The sequence below is a fragment of the Artemia sp. Qi Xiang Cuo genome, chromosome 11 (genome assembly GCF_049724085.1).
Source record: "Artemia sp. Qi Xiang Cuo chromosome 11, ASM4972408v1, whole genome shotgun sequence".
Lineage (NCBI taxonomy): Eukaryota > Metazoa > Arthropoda > Branchiopoda > Anostraca > Artemiidae > Artemia > Artemia sp. Qi Xiang Cuo.
Genome location: NC_142804.1, coordinates 31614492 through 31629757, shown reverse-complemented (window position 1 = coordinate 31629757; position 15266 = coordinate 31614492). Strand labels below are relative to the sequence as shown.

General features: G+C 37.0%; 1 protein-coding gene across 1 annotated transcript in view; it reads left to right on the top strand.

Annotated features, from left to right (window-relative positions):
* LOC148946879 (lysosomal-associated transmembrane protein 4A) overlaps positions 1-11583 on the top strand; it is a 45493-nt gene extending 33910 nt beyond the window's left edge. The window contains exons 7-8 of the mRNA XM_089096688.1: positions 7451-7705; positions 10177-11583. Coding sequence (XP_088952814.1) covers positions 7451-7504 — 54 coding nt within the window. The 3' untranslated portion in view covers positions 7505-7705; positions 10177-11583. The remainder of the gene's footprint in view (positions 1-7450; positions 7706-10176) is intronic.
* Positions 11584-15266: the final 3683 nt, after the last annotated feature.

The window sequence follows — 15266 nt, the reverse complement described above, 5'->3', positions numbered from 1 at the left end:
CCCCGTGAAAAACATACCCTCCCCGCATTGAAAGCTCTACAAAAAGGTGTTGATCTACGTCAGGGATTAGGCCTATTTCCTCCCTACTAATTTTTAAAATTAAATCCATCACTAAATGAGGTGTAGAAAAATAATATCCTATATCTAACCCGAACTCTGAATAGATCTGGTCTGTATTCTTACAGACTATATCCAACAGAGTTAGAACGTCACTGGCCAAGTACAGTCTACAATAATCCTACCCATTTTTACAATCCCCCTTAGCCCACACCTTGGCAAACTCATACTCCTCGGCTGTGCATTCACTGTTGGTCAGTGAATTGTGAAAAGCTTCAATTGGAGGTAGTTTCTCCTCGCTTAAGCGAGCGGCAGAACAGTAATAATCATATGCATATACACCTTTGCTGGTTAATAAGTCATACATTTCAGTGTCTGGAAAGTGCTGTTTAAGCAAGGGAAAGCTATCAAAATTGTCGCTTTTCTGCACATGAATTAGTTGACTCAATGATTTGGGGAAAAAACTAAAAGAATCTAAGAACCTGATTTTATTCCAGCACGTACGCTCATTATCCACTACCTGCCATTTCAGTACGAGAAGCAACAACTTCTCAGCCGATTTGGGAATAATGTTATAGGTAAATAAATAATTCACCCATGGACTATTTACTCCCCCTCCCTCCCTTTGCATACGTGCCAGTGCCGGTTAAAATAAATTTTAAGTCATAATTAGAATGGTGAATAAAAACAGGGATAAAAAACTGTTGGCTAACATTTAAGTTGCACAATTGATGCGCAACTCCTCTAAAATTACTACCCCCAGATGATATTTCCTGCCACAAGTGATCATGGTCTCTGACTGTCCCCCTCCCCCCTCTTTTCCCTTTAGTACCCTTATCCTCCTCTACAAACTCCCCCTTACAAACCCAACATATTTTTTATTTTTAATCTCGAGACGATCCGCAGCAGACTGTACCATTTGATAATGCGTATTTCCAAAACGAGAAATAGCGTCATTAGCCGTGCCAATCAGTTTAGTCAATGCCTTGAACATGCAATCACTCTTATCTAGTGTCTCAACTATTTCTAACAGCTCCATAGTTTTAGAATTGTCTCTTTGTGCATGTGCACAGGACACTGCTCTGGCCGGGTGTTCTTTGATACGATTTGGAAATTGTGGATCATTCGCCTCCACTAGCTTAGCTTCGCAATCTAAAGATTTTTTTTTGCACTGGAGGAGGGTATTCTGGAAATTTTTAAAGCGTAGAATGGCCCTATCCCCTGAAACCGTTTCCACTGTCTGATATCCATGCCGGCTACAATGTTTCATGTGATTTCGCAGCTTTAGTTCAGTCCGAAATCTAGACAGGCAGGTTGGACAGTAGAAACGGGAACTCTGTTTCTTACCACCCCTCAGAACTCTAATGATGTCAGTGATAGGGTTAAAATGGCCGATTGCGTTTGGTTCACTAGGTGGTGTGTATAACAACCAAACCTAATGTTTAACCAAATAAACTGACGGGTCCCTGACGGAGATAACCCCCCCCTTCTTTTTTGAACCAGTCCCATCTTTAAATTCTGTTTCGTACTGTACCACAGTAACGCCAATATTTAAATGGGCATTGACCCTTTCGAAAATGTCAATAGATCTTAGCGTTACTGGGTATTTTCCTTCTAAGCATGAAAAATCTACAACTGGGAAATGGGACCCGTCCTTCCCGTGTAGAGCCCAATGATCTAAATTCGTCTTGGTAGCGTCACTTGCTAGCGGCTCGTATGCTGATATGAGGAAAGCATACTTGAAACACTTTTGATCTGTTTCAAAACAGATCTTCTGGACACCACGACAACCCTCTAGATCTGGATTATATTTTAAAACTGTATCCCTATCAGACCCTGCCCCCCCCCCCTTAAAATAAAATCTTTCTTAAATTTACAAATATTAACATTTAAATTTTCAATAAATAAAACTACAGATCCGCTCCCATTTTTGCTATAGTTCTCTAGATGCGCAATAATTTGTCCTACCCACTCACTAAAAACACCCTCAAAATTTCCTAAATTTTGATAAATTAAACGCATCTCGGAATGTATATAATGATAATAAACCTCACTTTTCCCCTCATTTAAATAGAAAACCTTTGAAACAATAGAAACCTTAATTGAATCCCTACCTCCCCACAACTGAATTTGGTTCTCCAGTAGTGCACGAATTTTATCTACATAGCCATGCACAATCTCTACTGGATCAAACACAAAATTTCCTCCCATTAGTGAATTCAGGGGATCCCCAAAAGTCGCAGTGAAAACAGCTATATTATTTAATATTTTGTTGGATAATTGAAAATCGGTAGATGATATACCCCCCCCGAAAGTTGTTTAACAATACTTGGGCTCTGCTCAACTTCAGTCGCTTGAAGTAGGTAATCAGTGGGAGGAGGGTTCTCAGTAAAATCATCCAAAAGTTGCAAAGGGTTAGGTCTCAAGTCACCCTGCTCAAGTGTACTAGCTTCTACATTAAAAAATCATTTAAATAATCGTCAATATTAAAAGGTACTTCAATAGAGTTGTCCCATGTTTCGTTGTTTTGAAACTCCACTGCCTCTTCTTCCCCTTCTTCACTGGACGGTGAGTAGGGGACCAATGCACCAATCTATAAATGAAAAAATAGTTTATTTTCAATGTGTTATCCCTACTGTTAAAATTTGGATTATTATTGCTTAAAAGCATTTGGTTAATTTAACTTAAGATAATCTAAGATATGACCTAGAAGGTGGCAATTTTTTTTTGCGGCGCATCCCTACAGTACTTCTTGGGCCAACGGTGCTTTATGCAGTACCTCCCAGAGATCTTCCCAGCCCCCTTTACATACTGCCCTTAAAAAGTTGAAATATTTCTAATTCCATACTGATTCAGTAAACACATGAGTTTAATTATGGAGGTTAGATGAACGAGTTTGAACTTCAAAATGTCGAGAACCGTTAAGTTGATTTCCCCTGACTGAAATCTTTGGCACGATAGAAATATTCAGTGCAAATTAGAACGTTGATATGTGACAGTTGGAATAATCTCTCTCTCTCTTAAAACTATGTGACTGGAATAGAGTTTCAAAGACGGTGAGCATTAGCAGTAATTGACTGCGCTTTTTAAGTGACCAAAAAGATTCGAGGGCAACTATGCCCCCCCTTTTCAGCGATGTCATAAATAGCAATCATTATTTTTGGGGGTATAACTTGTTTCGCTCTTACATAGAATTCCAATTTTTCAAAAATCTACCGCCAATTTGCAGACAATTCACAGCTAATATTCATGGTCAAACAACGTAATTATGTTAAAAGCATTGAAATCTTAGACTTGGCGCCCTAACCGCTAATGATATAGCAAGACAGGAAAAGGGGATGAAACAGATCTATTTATATGTTTGTGCTGAGGGCTTATGTCAAAACATAGCGGCTTAATGTCTAAGAATTGACAGAAGTCGGCAGACACTTTAGCTGTAAATACAGAAGGAATTTAACTAAAAATTATTTCTTTTGCGAGAATTTTGGTTTGTAAGACACTGGGAGGGGGTTTGAGCGTAAAAAGAATATATTTGCGTTTTCCATTGAGTATAAAGATTGTATAGTGGTTGGGTTTGTGGGGGGGGGTTAATATATCGCAGAGATAGGTTTATATTGGGATTGAAAAAGAAAAAAACATTGGAAGAAACAGATAGGTAGGAAAAAAGTGCTTACATTTGCATATCCTGGCAGCACTTGGGTGCCAGATGGTCCAGGTAACGTGTGTTCGATGGCAGACGGGGCGACGTTAATTTCTTGTGCAGCTGAGCCAGCTATGTCATATGGCTGTGCAGCCGGGACAGGGGCTGGTACAGACGGCTGCTCTTAGGCAGGCAGTGTGGAGCTGGGAGTTTTTGGCCAGCGACCATATTGTATGACAGTAGCCTTCATAGGGGGCGCATTATTACCCCTCGCTCTCTTAGTGGGTGGTGGTGACGAGCATTCTCCGCTATTTGTGCTACCCATAGCTCTCATCGATGTAGCGGCCGCAAATTCTTCATGATTTGCCTTAAAGAAGAGAAAAAATTAGTTTCGAAATAATTTCCCCCTTTATTTTAAAGAAAGAAAATTATTAACTATAATTTTGTTTAGAAAAGCATTTATCACATTACAGTAAACTAAAAAGTAAAAATTTCGAAATGTTATAAGCCCATGGATCAGAGGGAGGCTTTAAATTAGATCGTTAACACACTGCTTATAGGCCTAAATTACAATCTTGGATGTAAATGTACACATAATAAAGCTATTTTCTTTCTTAGAAACCGTCGGTTCTCTTACTGGCCTTCCCCGTTTAAATAATTTACTTACAAGGTAGCTGTTAGAAGCGATGTATTGCCCCCCCCCCCTTTTACATAGTGTCCTAAATATATTGTTAGACTTAATTTGAAAATAATCAGTTTCACTGGTTCTCCGGGAAAGACAAGGTTACGAATCTACAAGCTTAATATACATCAATATCTTTTTGCTTAAAATCGTTTTATTTTGACGGGAAACAAATCCTTTGGGCTAGACCGCTATCGTAAACAAGCAGGAAGTGCAATTGTGGGGTGTCAGCTAATTATCACCTTGCGGAAATGTTTTTTCAAGTTAGCGGCGGCTGAAATGGAAACGTTATATTAATAGCTAAGAGATAGATAGAAGTTGATTGTCACTTTTTGATAGACTTACAGAAAGAATAAATTTATTGAAAAATTATTTCTATTGGCAAGAATTTGGGATTGTAAGACTATGGGGGTGTGGGGTTGAGGGTAAAGGAATATTTTTACGTTTTCTAGTGACTATAAAGATTGCATGGTTTGTGGGGGGGGGATTTAGCTGAATATACTAGAGGGTAACCATGGAAAACAAAAAACAGCAATTTATCGAAAAGGTATTTCTATTGGCAAGAATTTGGGATTGTAAGACAATGGGGGAGGGGGTTAGGTTTCGAGGGTAAAAGAATATATTTACGTTTTCCATCCAGTAAAAAGATTGTATGGTGGTTAGGTTTGTGGGGGGGGGGGATTTAGCTGAATATACTAGAGGGTGACCATGGAAAACAATTTTATTTGAAAATAAAAATGCACTTAAATTGCTAATTGTGGCTGCCAAGGCCTCAAGTTCATCAATTATGTCAATTGTTCTATCCATTGTGTCACAATACTTTCTGATAATTGAATCACATTGCATGCCCGTTATATACGAAATCTCAAGGTCGAATTGTTATGTAAACAAAGCCCTCTGATTGGCTGAGAAGGAAACACGTGATCTAACTGTTTCCGGGAAACTCATAACATTTGGCTCGAGCAACAACAACAAATACTATTTCTGGATCATAACATTTGCATCGAGCAACAACAAGAAGGAAGTGTCACTGACCTGCCCCCATTAGACTCAATAATCCATCAAAGTGAGAAAGTTTCTGTTTTTTCATTCTCACTGACAAAAACTATAGAAACATACATAAATATGACAAAATTCCTGTTTTTCAAATTATCACTGACAAAATAAATAAAAACATCCAAAAATATTACAAAGTTTCTTTTTTTTACAATTATCACTGACAAAAACCATAAAACATCCATAGATGTGACAAAGTTCCTGTTTTTTCAAATTCTCACTGACAAAAACCATAAAACATCCATGAAAAACATCAAATAAATCGACCTACACATAACCATCCATGAAAACATCCATAAATGTGAAAAAGTTCCTTTTTTTTCATTCTCACTGACAACAAACATGCATAAATTATGTAAAAAAAAGTTGTAGGTGGCAGCACGGGTGTCGTCCTGTATCAATAGGGTCATCTCTACTGTCATCATAAAGATTATTTTCTTAAGGAGAGTTGACCCTCCCTCCTATGGCATGAATACTGAGCGGCATAAACGCTTAGGCCTAGAAGCGCCAAAGCTTTAAATCCACCCCTTCATATACGTCTTGAAAAATTAGGAAAACCCGGGAACTTGAATTTTAATGGAAAAGATTTTCAATTCATGCAGTTTTTTACACTTCGCGTGCGCCGAGTTTAAAAACAAAGAAAGTGTGTGAAAAATCAGCAGATAGCAAGCAAAAAAAAAATATATTATCTTGGAGCTCTAGAAACGGTAACTTTCCCGATTACTGTTGTAGAAAGAAAACAAAAGCTGTAATTGGCAGGAAAGTGGGTAAAATCTAGTGATTGAATGCGTAAAATTATGTAAAACCCTAACATTTCGTTAACAAATAGGAATTGGCAAGAAGTTACATAATGGAATAGCTAAAACTCTGCTAGGCATTAATTTAATTATTATTAACACCTGAAATTATTAGTTGTTGCCTTACCTCTAAGAGTATAGATTTGGAAAGACAATTATCCTATTTTGTTGTGTTTATTCCTTCCAAATGTTTTTCCCAAAAATATCACTTTTATTGCTTAACTTGTATCACATAATGAGGACAAACAAAATGATTGTTTCACTACAGAAACCAATGAAAGAAATAGAGACGTGACAGTTTAAAGTGCAACAAAGATAGATTGAACTCACCCTTTGGCTGCTTTTACTAGCGCTAAATACATGATAAGCAATTAAACTACCCCATGGAGGATAGATGTCAAATTCTGCATAATAAAAACTCAAGACATGTCTTTAAATAATTTATTTTCAGATTTCTGCAACATTTTTGAATTTTTTTTTTGTGCGAAAGGTATTATCGAATTTATCCAATTAGTTTCCGCATATTGTTTTCATGGTTTATTTTGGAAATACTGGTGAAACTTTTTGCGCACGAATTCTGACCTTCAGCATTTTATAACGACCATAAAAAAAATTATAGAAAATCCTGGTTTTCAGGCAAGGATAGACCTAAGATGGAGACAGATAGCAAAAAATCTTTTCATCTTGATGTCCTTGGTAGTTTAAACGGTCTTTTAAAATCTTGCCGTAAGAAGGCTGTAGGTTAGAATTTAAATTGTTGCTTTCCTTAAAGTGTTTTTAAGGTTTTGCCCGTATAATGTATTTGACTTTTTATTGTCACTTTTGGGGTAGGGGGCAGAAATTTGATTGGATTCAGTCTCAGCTTGGCGGCCATAGAACTAAATTACTTGTTTCCTTTGGGTATAAATTTTAAGATTGGTAAAAAAATTGCAATACCAATTTATTATAGTAAGTATGATAACTTTTCAGTAATAGCTCAGAGCAATAAAAAACGTCAAAACTGAGTGAATTTGGTACATAAGCTCTATAAAAGGATATCAGGTATCTTAGAGCCCCTGAACATCCGATAGAATGTTACGCCCAATTTAAAAATGGATTGACTTCCAGATATGTTGGAGGTTAAGTGCGAAATGAGCTTGGTCGATTGCCAGTTTTATGGTGATTAATCGACAGAGTCGATTAGTTATTGAAAACTATTGAAGTGGAACTTTTTTTAAGGGAGCTATTTTGAATATCGTTTGGACATGTAATAAGTACTTGACATTTTGTTAGATTGTTATAGCCAGCGCTGGTAGCTTGGATGCAGAAGCCCCTGCCTTTTCAACTGTTTCTTTCCCTTCAACTGATTTACCAGATTATGCTACTGCTATGAACGACCCTCGATTTGCTAAGAGCCCTTTGTTCCCCGTCCCACCACCACCATACAGCGCCATCGTTACTGAACATGAAGAGCAAGCAGCAGCTCAGACACAGGTTTGTTTAGTTTTTATTTTGCAGAAGAGGTTATAACATCAATTAACCTGTAAGTTGTATACTTGAATATGTTGCGTGAGTTGTTTTAGTATTTTTTCTAAATTTTGCATATTCCGTTTGATTGTTGGGCTTATTCTTAAACCCCATTAATTGACAGTATTACATGTCTCCATTATTTTTTATTTACGATTTCACACTGCATATGTTGTTTAAATGTGCTGGGTATTGGTTCCTTCCCAACACCAAGAGACAAATTCAATAATTTTATGTTAAGTAATTTTGTGTGATCTGAGACCCTCTTTTATCTGGGATCACACACAGTGCAGTGGGCTACCGGGAGCAGGTCCGTGTGAAGTGTGTGAAGAAGGGTATTTATTTAGTTAATAATATAGTGGGTGGACCCATCGAACTGATTCGAGGTGCAGGCCACAAAGGCCTCAATGAGGCCTTTGCCTCAATCACTTCTAATGAGGAAGGGAAAAATTAGCCATGGTCGGAGAGTTTTGTAGATTTGTAGACAGATAAAAGGACACTTTGGTGGATGGTTAGCATGGCAAATCCTTAAGACTTCAGGAACCTCCATTGCAATTCTAATTTGAGGAACAGTCGAAGGCAGGGGCGTCCCGATGGGGGAGGGGCGCGCCGCCCCCCAGCTTTTTTGGAATTCGGTAAAAGTTTCCCCGAAGGCGAAAATTTTCGCAGAAATTCTGCAAAATCGGCCGAAATTTAGCAAAATTCTTGATTTCCGCAGAAAATTCGACATAAATCAGGCAGCAATTCTGTAAAATTTTGCAAAATAGGCCGAAATTTAGCAAAATTCTTTATTTCTGCAGAAAATTCGGCATAAATCAAGTAGCAACCCGGTAAAATTTACGAAGATCGCCCCCCAATAAAATGAGCCTCAGGGCGCCCCTGGTCGAAGGACCTTTTACTTACTCACTCTAAGCACGGCACTTGCCACATGAATTCTCAGCAGGCAGGGTCGCCAACTTTGGGTTACCTAACTCAACTACAATACCGCTGTTAACTAGAGCAGTATTGAAGTGAAAATAGCAAAGGTTAGATCTAATTTCTTCAGATTATCCTTTGAGAATTTCGAAAACAATGATAATTTCATCGGAGGGATTATTTCTCTTAAAATAAAAACAAATTCAATAAAAGAAAACTTTGTATACAAAAATGTGTATACAAAAATAGGAAGATATGTCTGCAAACCAAGATTAGAATATTAGAAGCTACAGTGATGACAGTGGTCAAATATGGCTCTGAAGCATGGGCGCTCAGAAAAGCGAATGAAGATTTGCTAGATGTTTTCCAGAGAAATTGCCTACGGATTGTTTTGGGTACTCGGCTGACTGACTGTATTTCAAACAGTGGACTTTACGAAAAGTATGGTTCAATGCCATTTTCTAGGGCTATGTTGAGAAAAATTGTGAGATAGCTAGGGCACGTTGTGTAGATGAAGGATGATAGATTGGCAAAGATTGTACGTTTCGGCCAATCGTCTAGGGCTAAACGGAAAGCAGGTCGTCCTCGTCTGGGGTGGGAGGACGTCTTAAAGAAAGATTTAAAGGAAATGGGAACTTCGTGGGCGGGTGTAAAAAGGGAGGTTTTGAATAGATTGGGATGGAGGAGGAGCGTGCGTAGCTTTGTGGGCTTCAGGCAGCTTGGTGCTGCGGTGAGTTGTTAGTAGTAGTAGTAGTAGTAAGGGGCTTATAGGAACAAACCTGAAGCTTTGGAAAACGCGGAAAATATTAAAAATTGCAAGTATCTGTATATTTAGAGGGGGAGAAGTTTCCTTGTGTGGCTAGAGGAGTCCCGCTCCCTTATTTTGATTGGCTGTTTGCAACATATTGTTTGACCAATTAGAGCATTTCAAAATATAGCAAGCGCATTTTTTTTTTTTTTAATATAATGCAATCCATTGCAAAATATGTTTTTATAGATATATTAGAATAACATATTTGTAAAGCCATCCAATACAGTAAGCACAAAATAGCAAGAGTATAAAAATAATAAATAACGAAGACAAGATACTGCAAAAACACCAGTAACAAAATACAGTAACTTTTAAGTAAAAAGAAAAACAAACAAAAAAACAGTGAATAGAACGAACAGAAAACTTAGACAAGTAGATTTCCCCATTCTTGCCTGAAAATCTCGTCGTCTAAGAATTTTTTTAACGATAAATTCGGGTCAGCTAGGCTTTAGAGCTAATTTAAGAAGCTATTTCGAAACCATAATTTTGGAAGGTTATTGGCAAATCAGAAAAGCAAAGGGTGGATTTCAGGCTTTGTCAGAAGTTTCCAGATTGGAGCTACGTATTAATATACGTGGCAAAGCAATAGCGTTGATAAATACTTGCAAAGAGTGAACGGTTTTATCTCAAAGTGGATTTGACCATCAAAGCTCGGAATGTACAGCTCAGTATGGGTTTTTGGTTTTCATATTCTTATTTTATTTTCTTTTAGGGTACACCTGCTGAAGATTCACAATTTATTCATCCATCGGAAGGTACTGCAAATGTTGCTGGCAACCCTCCTGTCAATAGAAATGAGTAAATTTTTTTTGTAGGAGTTGATTCTATCTTTGAATAATCTGTCATATAAAGTGAATTGAATATTTGATAAAGTTATGTAGGACTACTGAATTAGTATTTACCGAAGAGCTTATTATTATTTTTTCAGGGGCAAAATTTCAAAGAATCAATATTGTTCGTCCATAATTGTAATGTATTTTAACTTTAATTATTATTTTTCACCAGGGGTCGACTCTTTTCTCTGTAAAATTCTAAATAATTTCACTGAAAACTTCTTTCATAACATTTGGGGAATAAGGAGTTTGTTTTTCTTTGATAAGACAATGTAGGTATTTATATTCCGTATCGTATTATGGTCCTCCTTTCTTCATATTATCTGTTATTGTTCTCGCACTTTTTTTCTTCTTAATTATTCAAAAGAAAAAGTTATAGTTTTCTTGCTATTGCTACCTTATATTCATTAAACACTGTGTTAATATTTAGCTATATCGCTTTTTCACTGATAGTAATAACCTTAATGTCGTCCATTTTGTTCTTTCCTGGTTTTACACGAGACACGTAAGATACATGTATCCTGCCCATATAAAGAAATTTTGCTTGGAAGTTCAGATGAGTTTAGTTGAAGGGATTTCAGGGGCCCAAAGTTGTAATCTCTCCTATCCAGTAGAGAAAAAAATTTGAAGCCAGGGCTTGTCCAGGATTTTTTTCGGGGGGGGGGGGGTTACAAAAAAGCTTTGAATAATGCATCAAAAGTTGTTTATATTCATTTATGTTACGTTTTTACGAATCGGACAAACAGTTCGGAGGGTGGGGGGGGTAGTATTTTAAGCAAGTAAAATTTTATTGGCTAAAGTTATACTATAAAATGTGTGTTACTCAGCTCTTCTATGTATTTTATGCTGCTTGTGTAATCGCCAGTTTTTGCTAGTGTTCAACTGGAGGCTGATTTATGGGATATTTTGCTGCTGAACAGAAAGGAGCAAAGTAATTTGGAAAGTAATTTTTGACTAAATTTTGTAGACTTTTGCCAACAAAACCGAAAAGGCAAATCTGTGTTTCTTGTTAAAAAAAAATCAATAAAACTGTACCAACTTTGCTGTTTCATAGGTTTTTGACTCAAATCCTGGTTTTCTCTTTCCATAGAAATTTGATCTTCGATAGATTTTTAAAAGTATGGATAGTACCTTTGCTCTTTTTGAAGACAATATGCATAAATCAGCGTCACTTAAGAATCTAGATACGTGTTAACTTATTAACCCTAGGCCTAGGAACTGTACACTCCGAGTTGTTGTAGCCATTAAACTTAGATTTAATATTTGGGAATAAAGTATTTCGTCGACATTCCTGTCTCTTGGATTATATATGCAGGTTATTTTTTAAGGACACTTTAACGCCGTGCTTGAGATAAAAAAATTGCAATTTTTGTGGTGTTTTACATAATTTTTTTATATGCTTATTTGAATGCCAAGAAGCTAATCGATCTTTTTCATTAGTAAAAATTTAACACCTTACTTAAAAATAATTCAAAATGACTAATCACATAAGGAGAATCATAAGTACTACTACTACTACTAACAACTCACAGTAGCACCAAGCCGCCTGAGGCCAAAACAGCTATACACGCTTCTCCTCCATCCAAATCTATTCAAAGCCTAAAGCCTCCCTCTTGGCATATTTCCAGGAAGTTCACATTTCCCTTAAATCCTTCCTTTCGACTTCATCCCACCCCAACCGAGGACGACCTGCTTTCCATTTAGCCCTAGACGGTTCGTCAAAAAGCACAATCTTTGGCAATCTGTCTTCCTTCATCTGCAGAATATGCCCTAGCCATCTCAACCTTTCATTATAGCCCTAGAAAGCGTGATTGAACCAAACTTTTTGTATAGCTTGCTGTTTGCATTACGGTCAGTCAATCGGGTACCCAAAACAGTCTGTAGACAGTTTTTCTAGAAAACGTAGTAAATCTTTCTCCGTTTTTCGGAGTGCCCAGGCTTTGACCACTTGACCAGGCTTTGAACCATATTTGACCACTATCATTGCTGTACCTTCCAATATTCTAATCTTGGTTCGCATACTTATCTTCTTATTCTTCCAAACATTTTCCAACTGTAAAAAACACCTCAGGCCTTGGCTATTCGACTTTTAACATTTTTCACTGCACCCAGCGTCTTTACTAATAATACTACCAAGGTAAGTAAAGCTGTCCACTTGATCAATCTTTTTATTATCCAACGTCAACTTTTCATCTTCACTTATTCTTAGCCTTAGCGACATAATCTTCTTAACATAAATTTCAAACCTATTCTAGCACCATGAACTTGCAAAACCTCTTAAAAGTTCATTAATTTTGCTCACACTTTCATCTAGGATGCTTAAATTATCAGCATAATTTAATTCCAGGAAAGTTTTACTTCCCCATTTAATTCCATGTTCTCCCATGACCTTTCCTGTGCTCGTTAAGACAAAGTCCATCAAAATGATCCATATAAATGGGGATAGAACAAAATCCTGTTTAACTCCTGATTTAATGTTAAACCAGCTACTAACCTCATTTCCTACTTTTACCACAGCAGTGTTATTCTCGTACAGATAACTAATCACTTTATTGTATTGGTCTGGTATACCATACAAGGATAAAACTTCGCTAAAGCTCTTCTATTAGCTTAATCAAACGCCTGTTCATAATCTGTAAAACTGAGGACTAAAGGTGTTTGATGACTCAGGCACTTCTCAATTATCAACCTAAGAGGGAACATTTGGTCGACACATCGTTTACCCTTTCTATAACCATACTGTTTTTCTCTTAAAACTTTATCTACAGCATCTCTAAGTCTAAACAGTATAATCATACTAAGTAATTTTCTTCCTACAGAAACCAAGCTAATGCTTCTATAATTACCACACTCACTCTTATCACCTTTCTAATACAGGGATTTAATTAGGGTTTTCTTAAAATCTCTAGGTACTTTTATCTCGCACATAGCTTCGCTAAGATACTTTTCAAACTACTCCTTTCTGAAAAATGTGTTTTAGGTTGAGGAATACTATCGAGGAGTGAATCTTGCTTTTAACATAGAAAAGCCTCATCCCACATAAAAGCAAAAATACTATTATAATATATATAAATTAGATATGCTTGTAGCTTAATGAAAATGCTGATTATTGGAAACTATGCTGATTGTGGCTTAAGTTCATAAGTTTGTTGATCCACATTCACAAACAAATAAATTAAACAACACTTTCGCACTGGAGAAAACCTATGAAGGTTTGCGATCGTACGAAAGTCCACGTAACTACTTACTTATTAACTCGATTATTTACTTAAACCTCAACTTTTTAACTAAAACTACTCTAAAAAAACAAAAATAAACAAACTATAACCTATATATATGAAAACAATAGATAACTAAATAAATAAATCACATTATAACTTGTTATCGGTTAGGGAAAAATCTCCTGTAAAAAATTCAGCAAACAGGCTCAGTACTGTTTCTAATCAAAGAGATGCAATAGGATGTTCTTACGGTAAAAAATTCAAGCAGACTTCGTTCGTGTTGCAAAGCATTTCTTTACAAGGGAAAAATCGGGGTTTGAGGGGGCGGCAGACCCCCAAAATAAAAATCTTAACAAAAGAGGCTGGAGAAGCGGGGGTTTGGGGGCGGCAGCCCCCAACTCTACCTCCTAATCCCTGTACGTTTTAAGGTTTGAACTTGTTACTCAGCCTCTTTAACTCTTTAGAAAACGTAGTTTTTCCAAATAATTTCTGCACGTTTTTGTACAGTTTATTACTTATTATTGCTTGACTAACTGTTAGCTGATCGTGTCAGAAGTTAAAGTTGGGGGCTGCCGCCCCCAAAACCCCCGCTTTTGAAGATTGTTTTGCTAAGGCTTTTAATTCCTGAATAGTCAAATCAAATGCACAGTAAGATTTTCTTTTTTCAACTTTTCTTCGAGCATGTGGGTATACGACATGTTATCAAAGCAGTGGAGACTTACCTGTAAGCTGAAGAACGACTGTGATATTCTTCTGGAGACGCCTGTTGAGCCGAAGGATTTAATAGATTGGATTTAAAAAAGAAACAGAGTTTCTTTTTTAAACTTTAAATTTAAGAGATACGACTTTAAATTCAATATATAAAAAATTTACTCTGACGGGGAATCGAACCCGGGTCTTCCGCATGACAGAAAGGAATAGTGGCCACATGTACCATCAGAGACTCTTGTTAAATTGTTTTTAGTCTCTGCAATCTATTTTCGACGCAAGCAAATACAAAGTAAAATTTTCGTTTTTCGACAAAAAAGACTTCTGGGAATGAGCTGCAGTTTTTGGAAGCTTGCAGTCGGTCTTGTCAGGGTAAGAGAACTATTTTGATCTAATTTAATAATGAAATACTATGCTTTTAGGAATTTCAAAACTAACATGGGCTCTTATTGGAAAACGAGGTTTTTCGTAAATGTAAATTCGGGGGATAATTTTTTAGGTCTGCAAATATCAAAAGGCCCTAACAGGTTGAATTCCGCTTCGAATGAGTCCTCATTCACCCGGATCCATTGCCAAGTGTGGCCTGTAGGCGTGTCAGATAAAAAAATATAATTGATATTTGGTTTTTGGAAAACAAGGAAGGAGTGATCGGATTGAGCTGAACTTTTGAGAATAAGCTCCCAGGCTCTAGGAAAGCTTATCCTCTAAATTTCAACCCGATCGGACAACGTTAAAGGGGGGCTTTGGTGGAAAAAATTAACATGGGTTCTTATAGGAAAGCGAAGTTTTTCGTAAATGTAAATTCGGGGGATAATTTTTTCGGTCTGAAAATCTCCCACTCCCTAACAGGTCGAATTCCGCTTCGAATGAGACCTCATTCACCCGGATCCGTTGCCAACTGTGGCCTGTAGGCGTGGCTGATTAAAAAAATAACTTGATGATTATTAAGTGGCTATATTTGGTTTTTGGAAAACAGGGAAGGAATGATCGGATTGAGCTGAAATTTTGAGGATAAGCTCCCAGGCCCTAGGAAAGCCTAT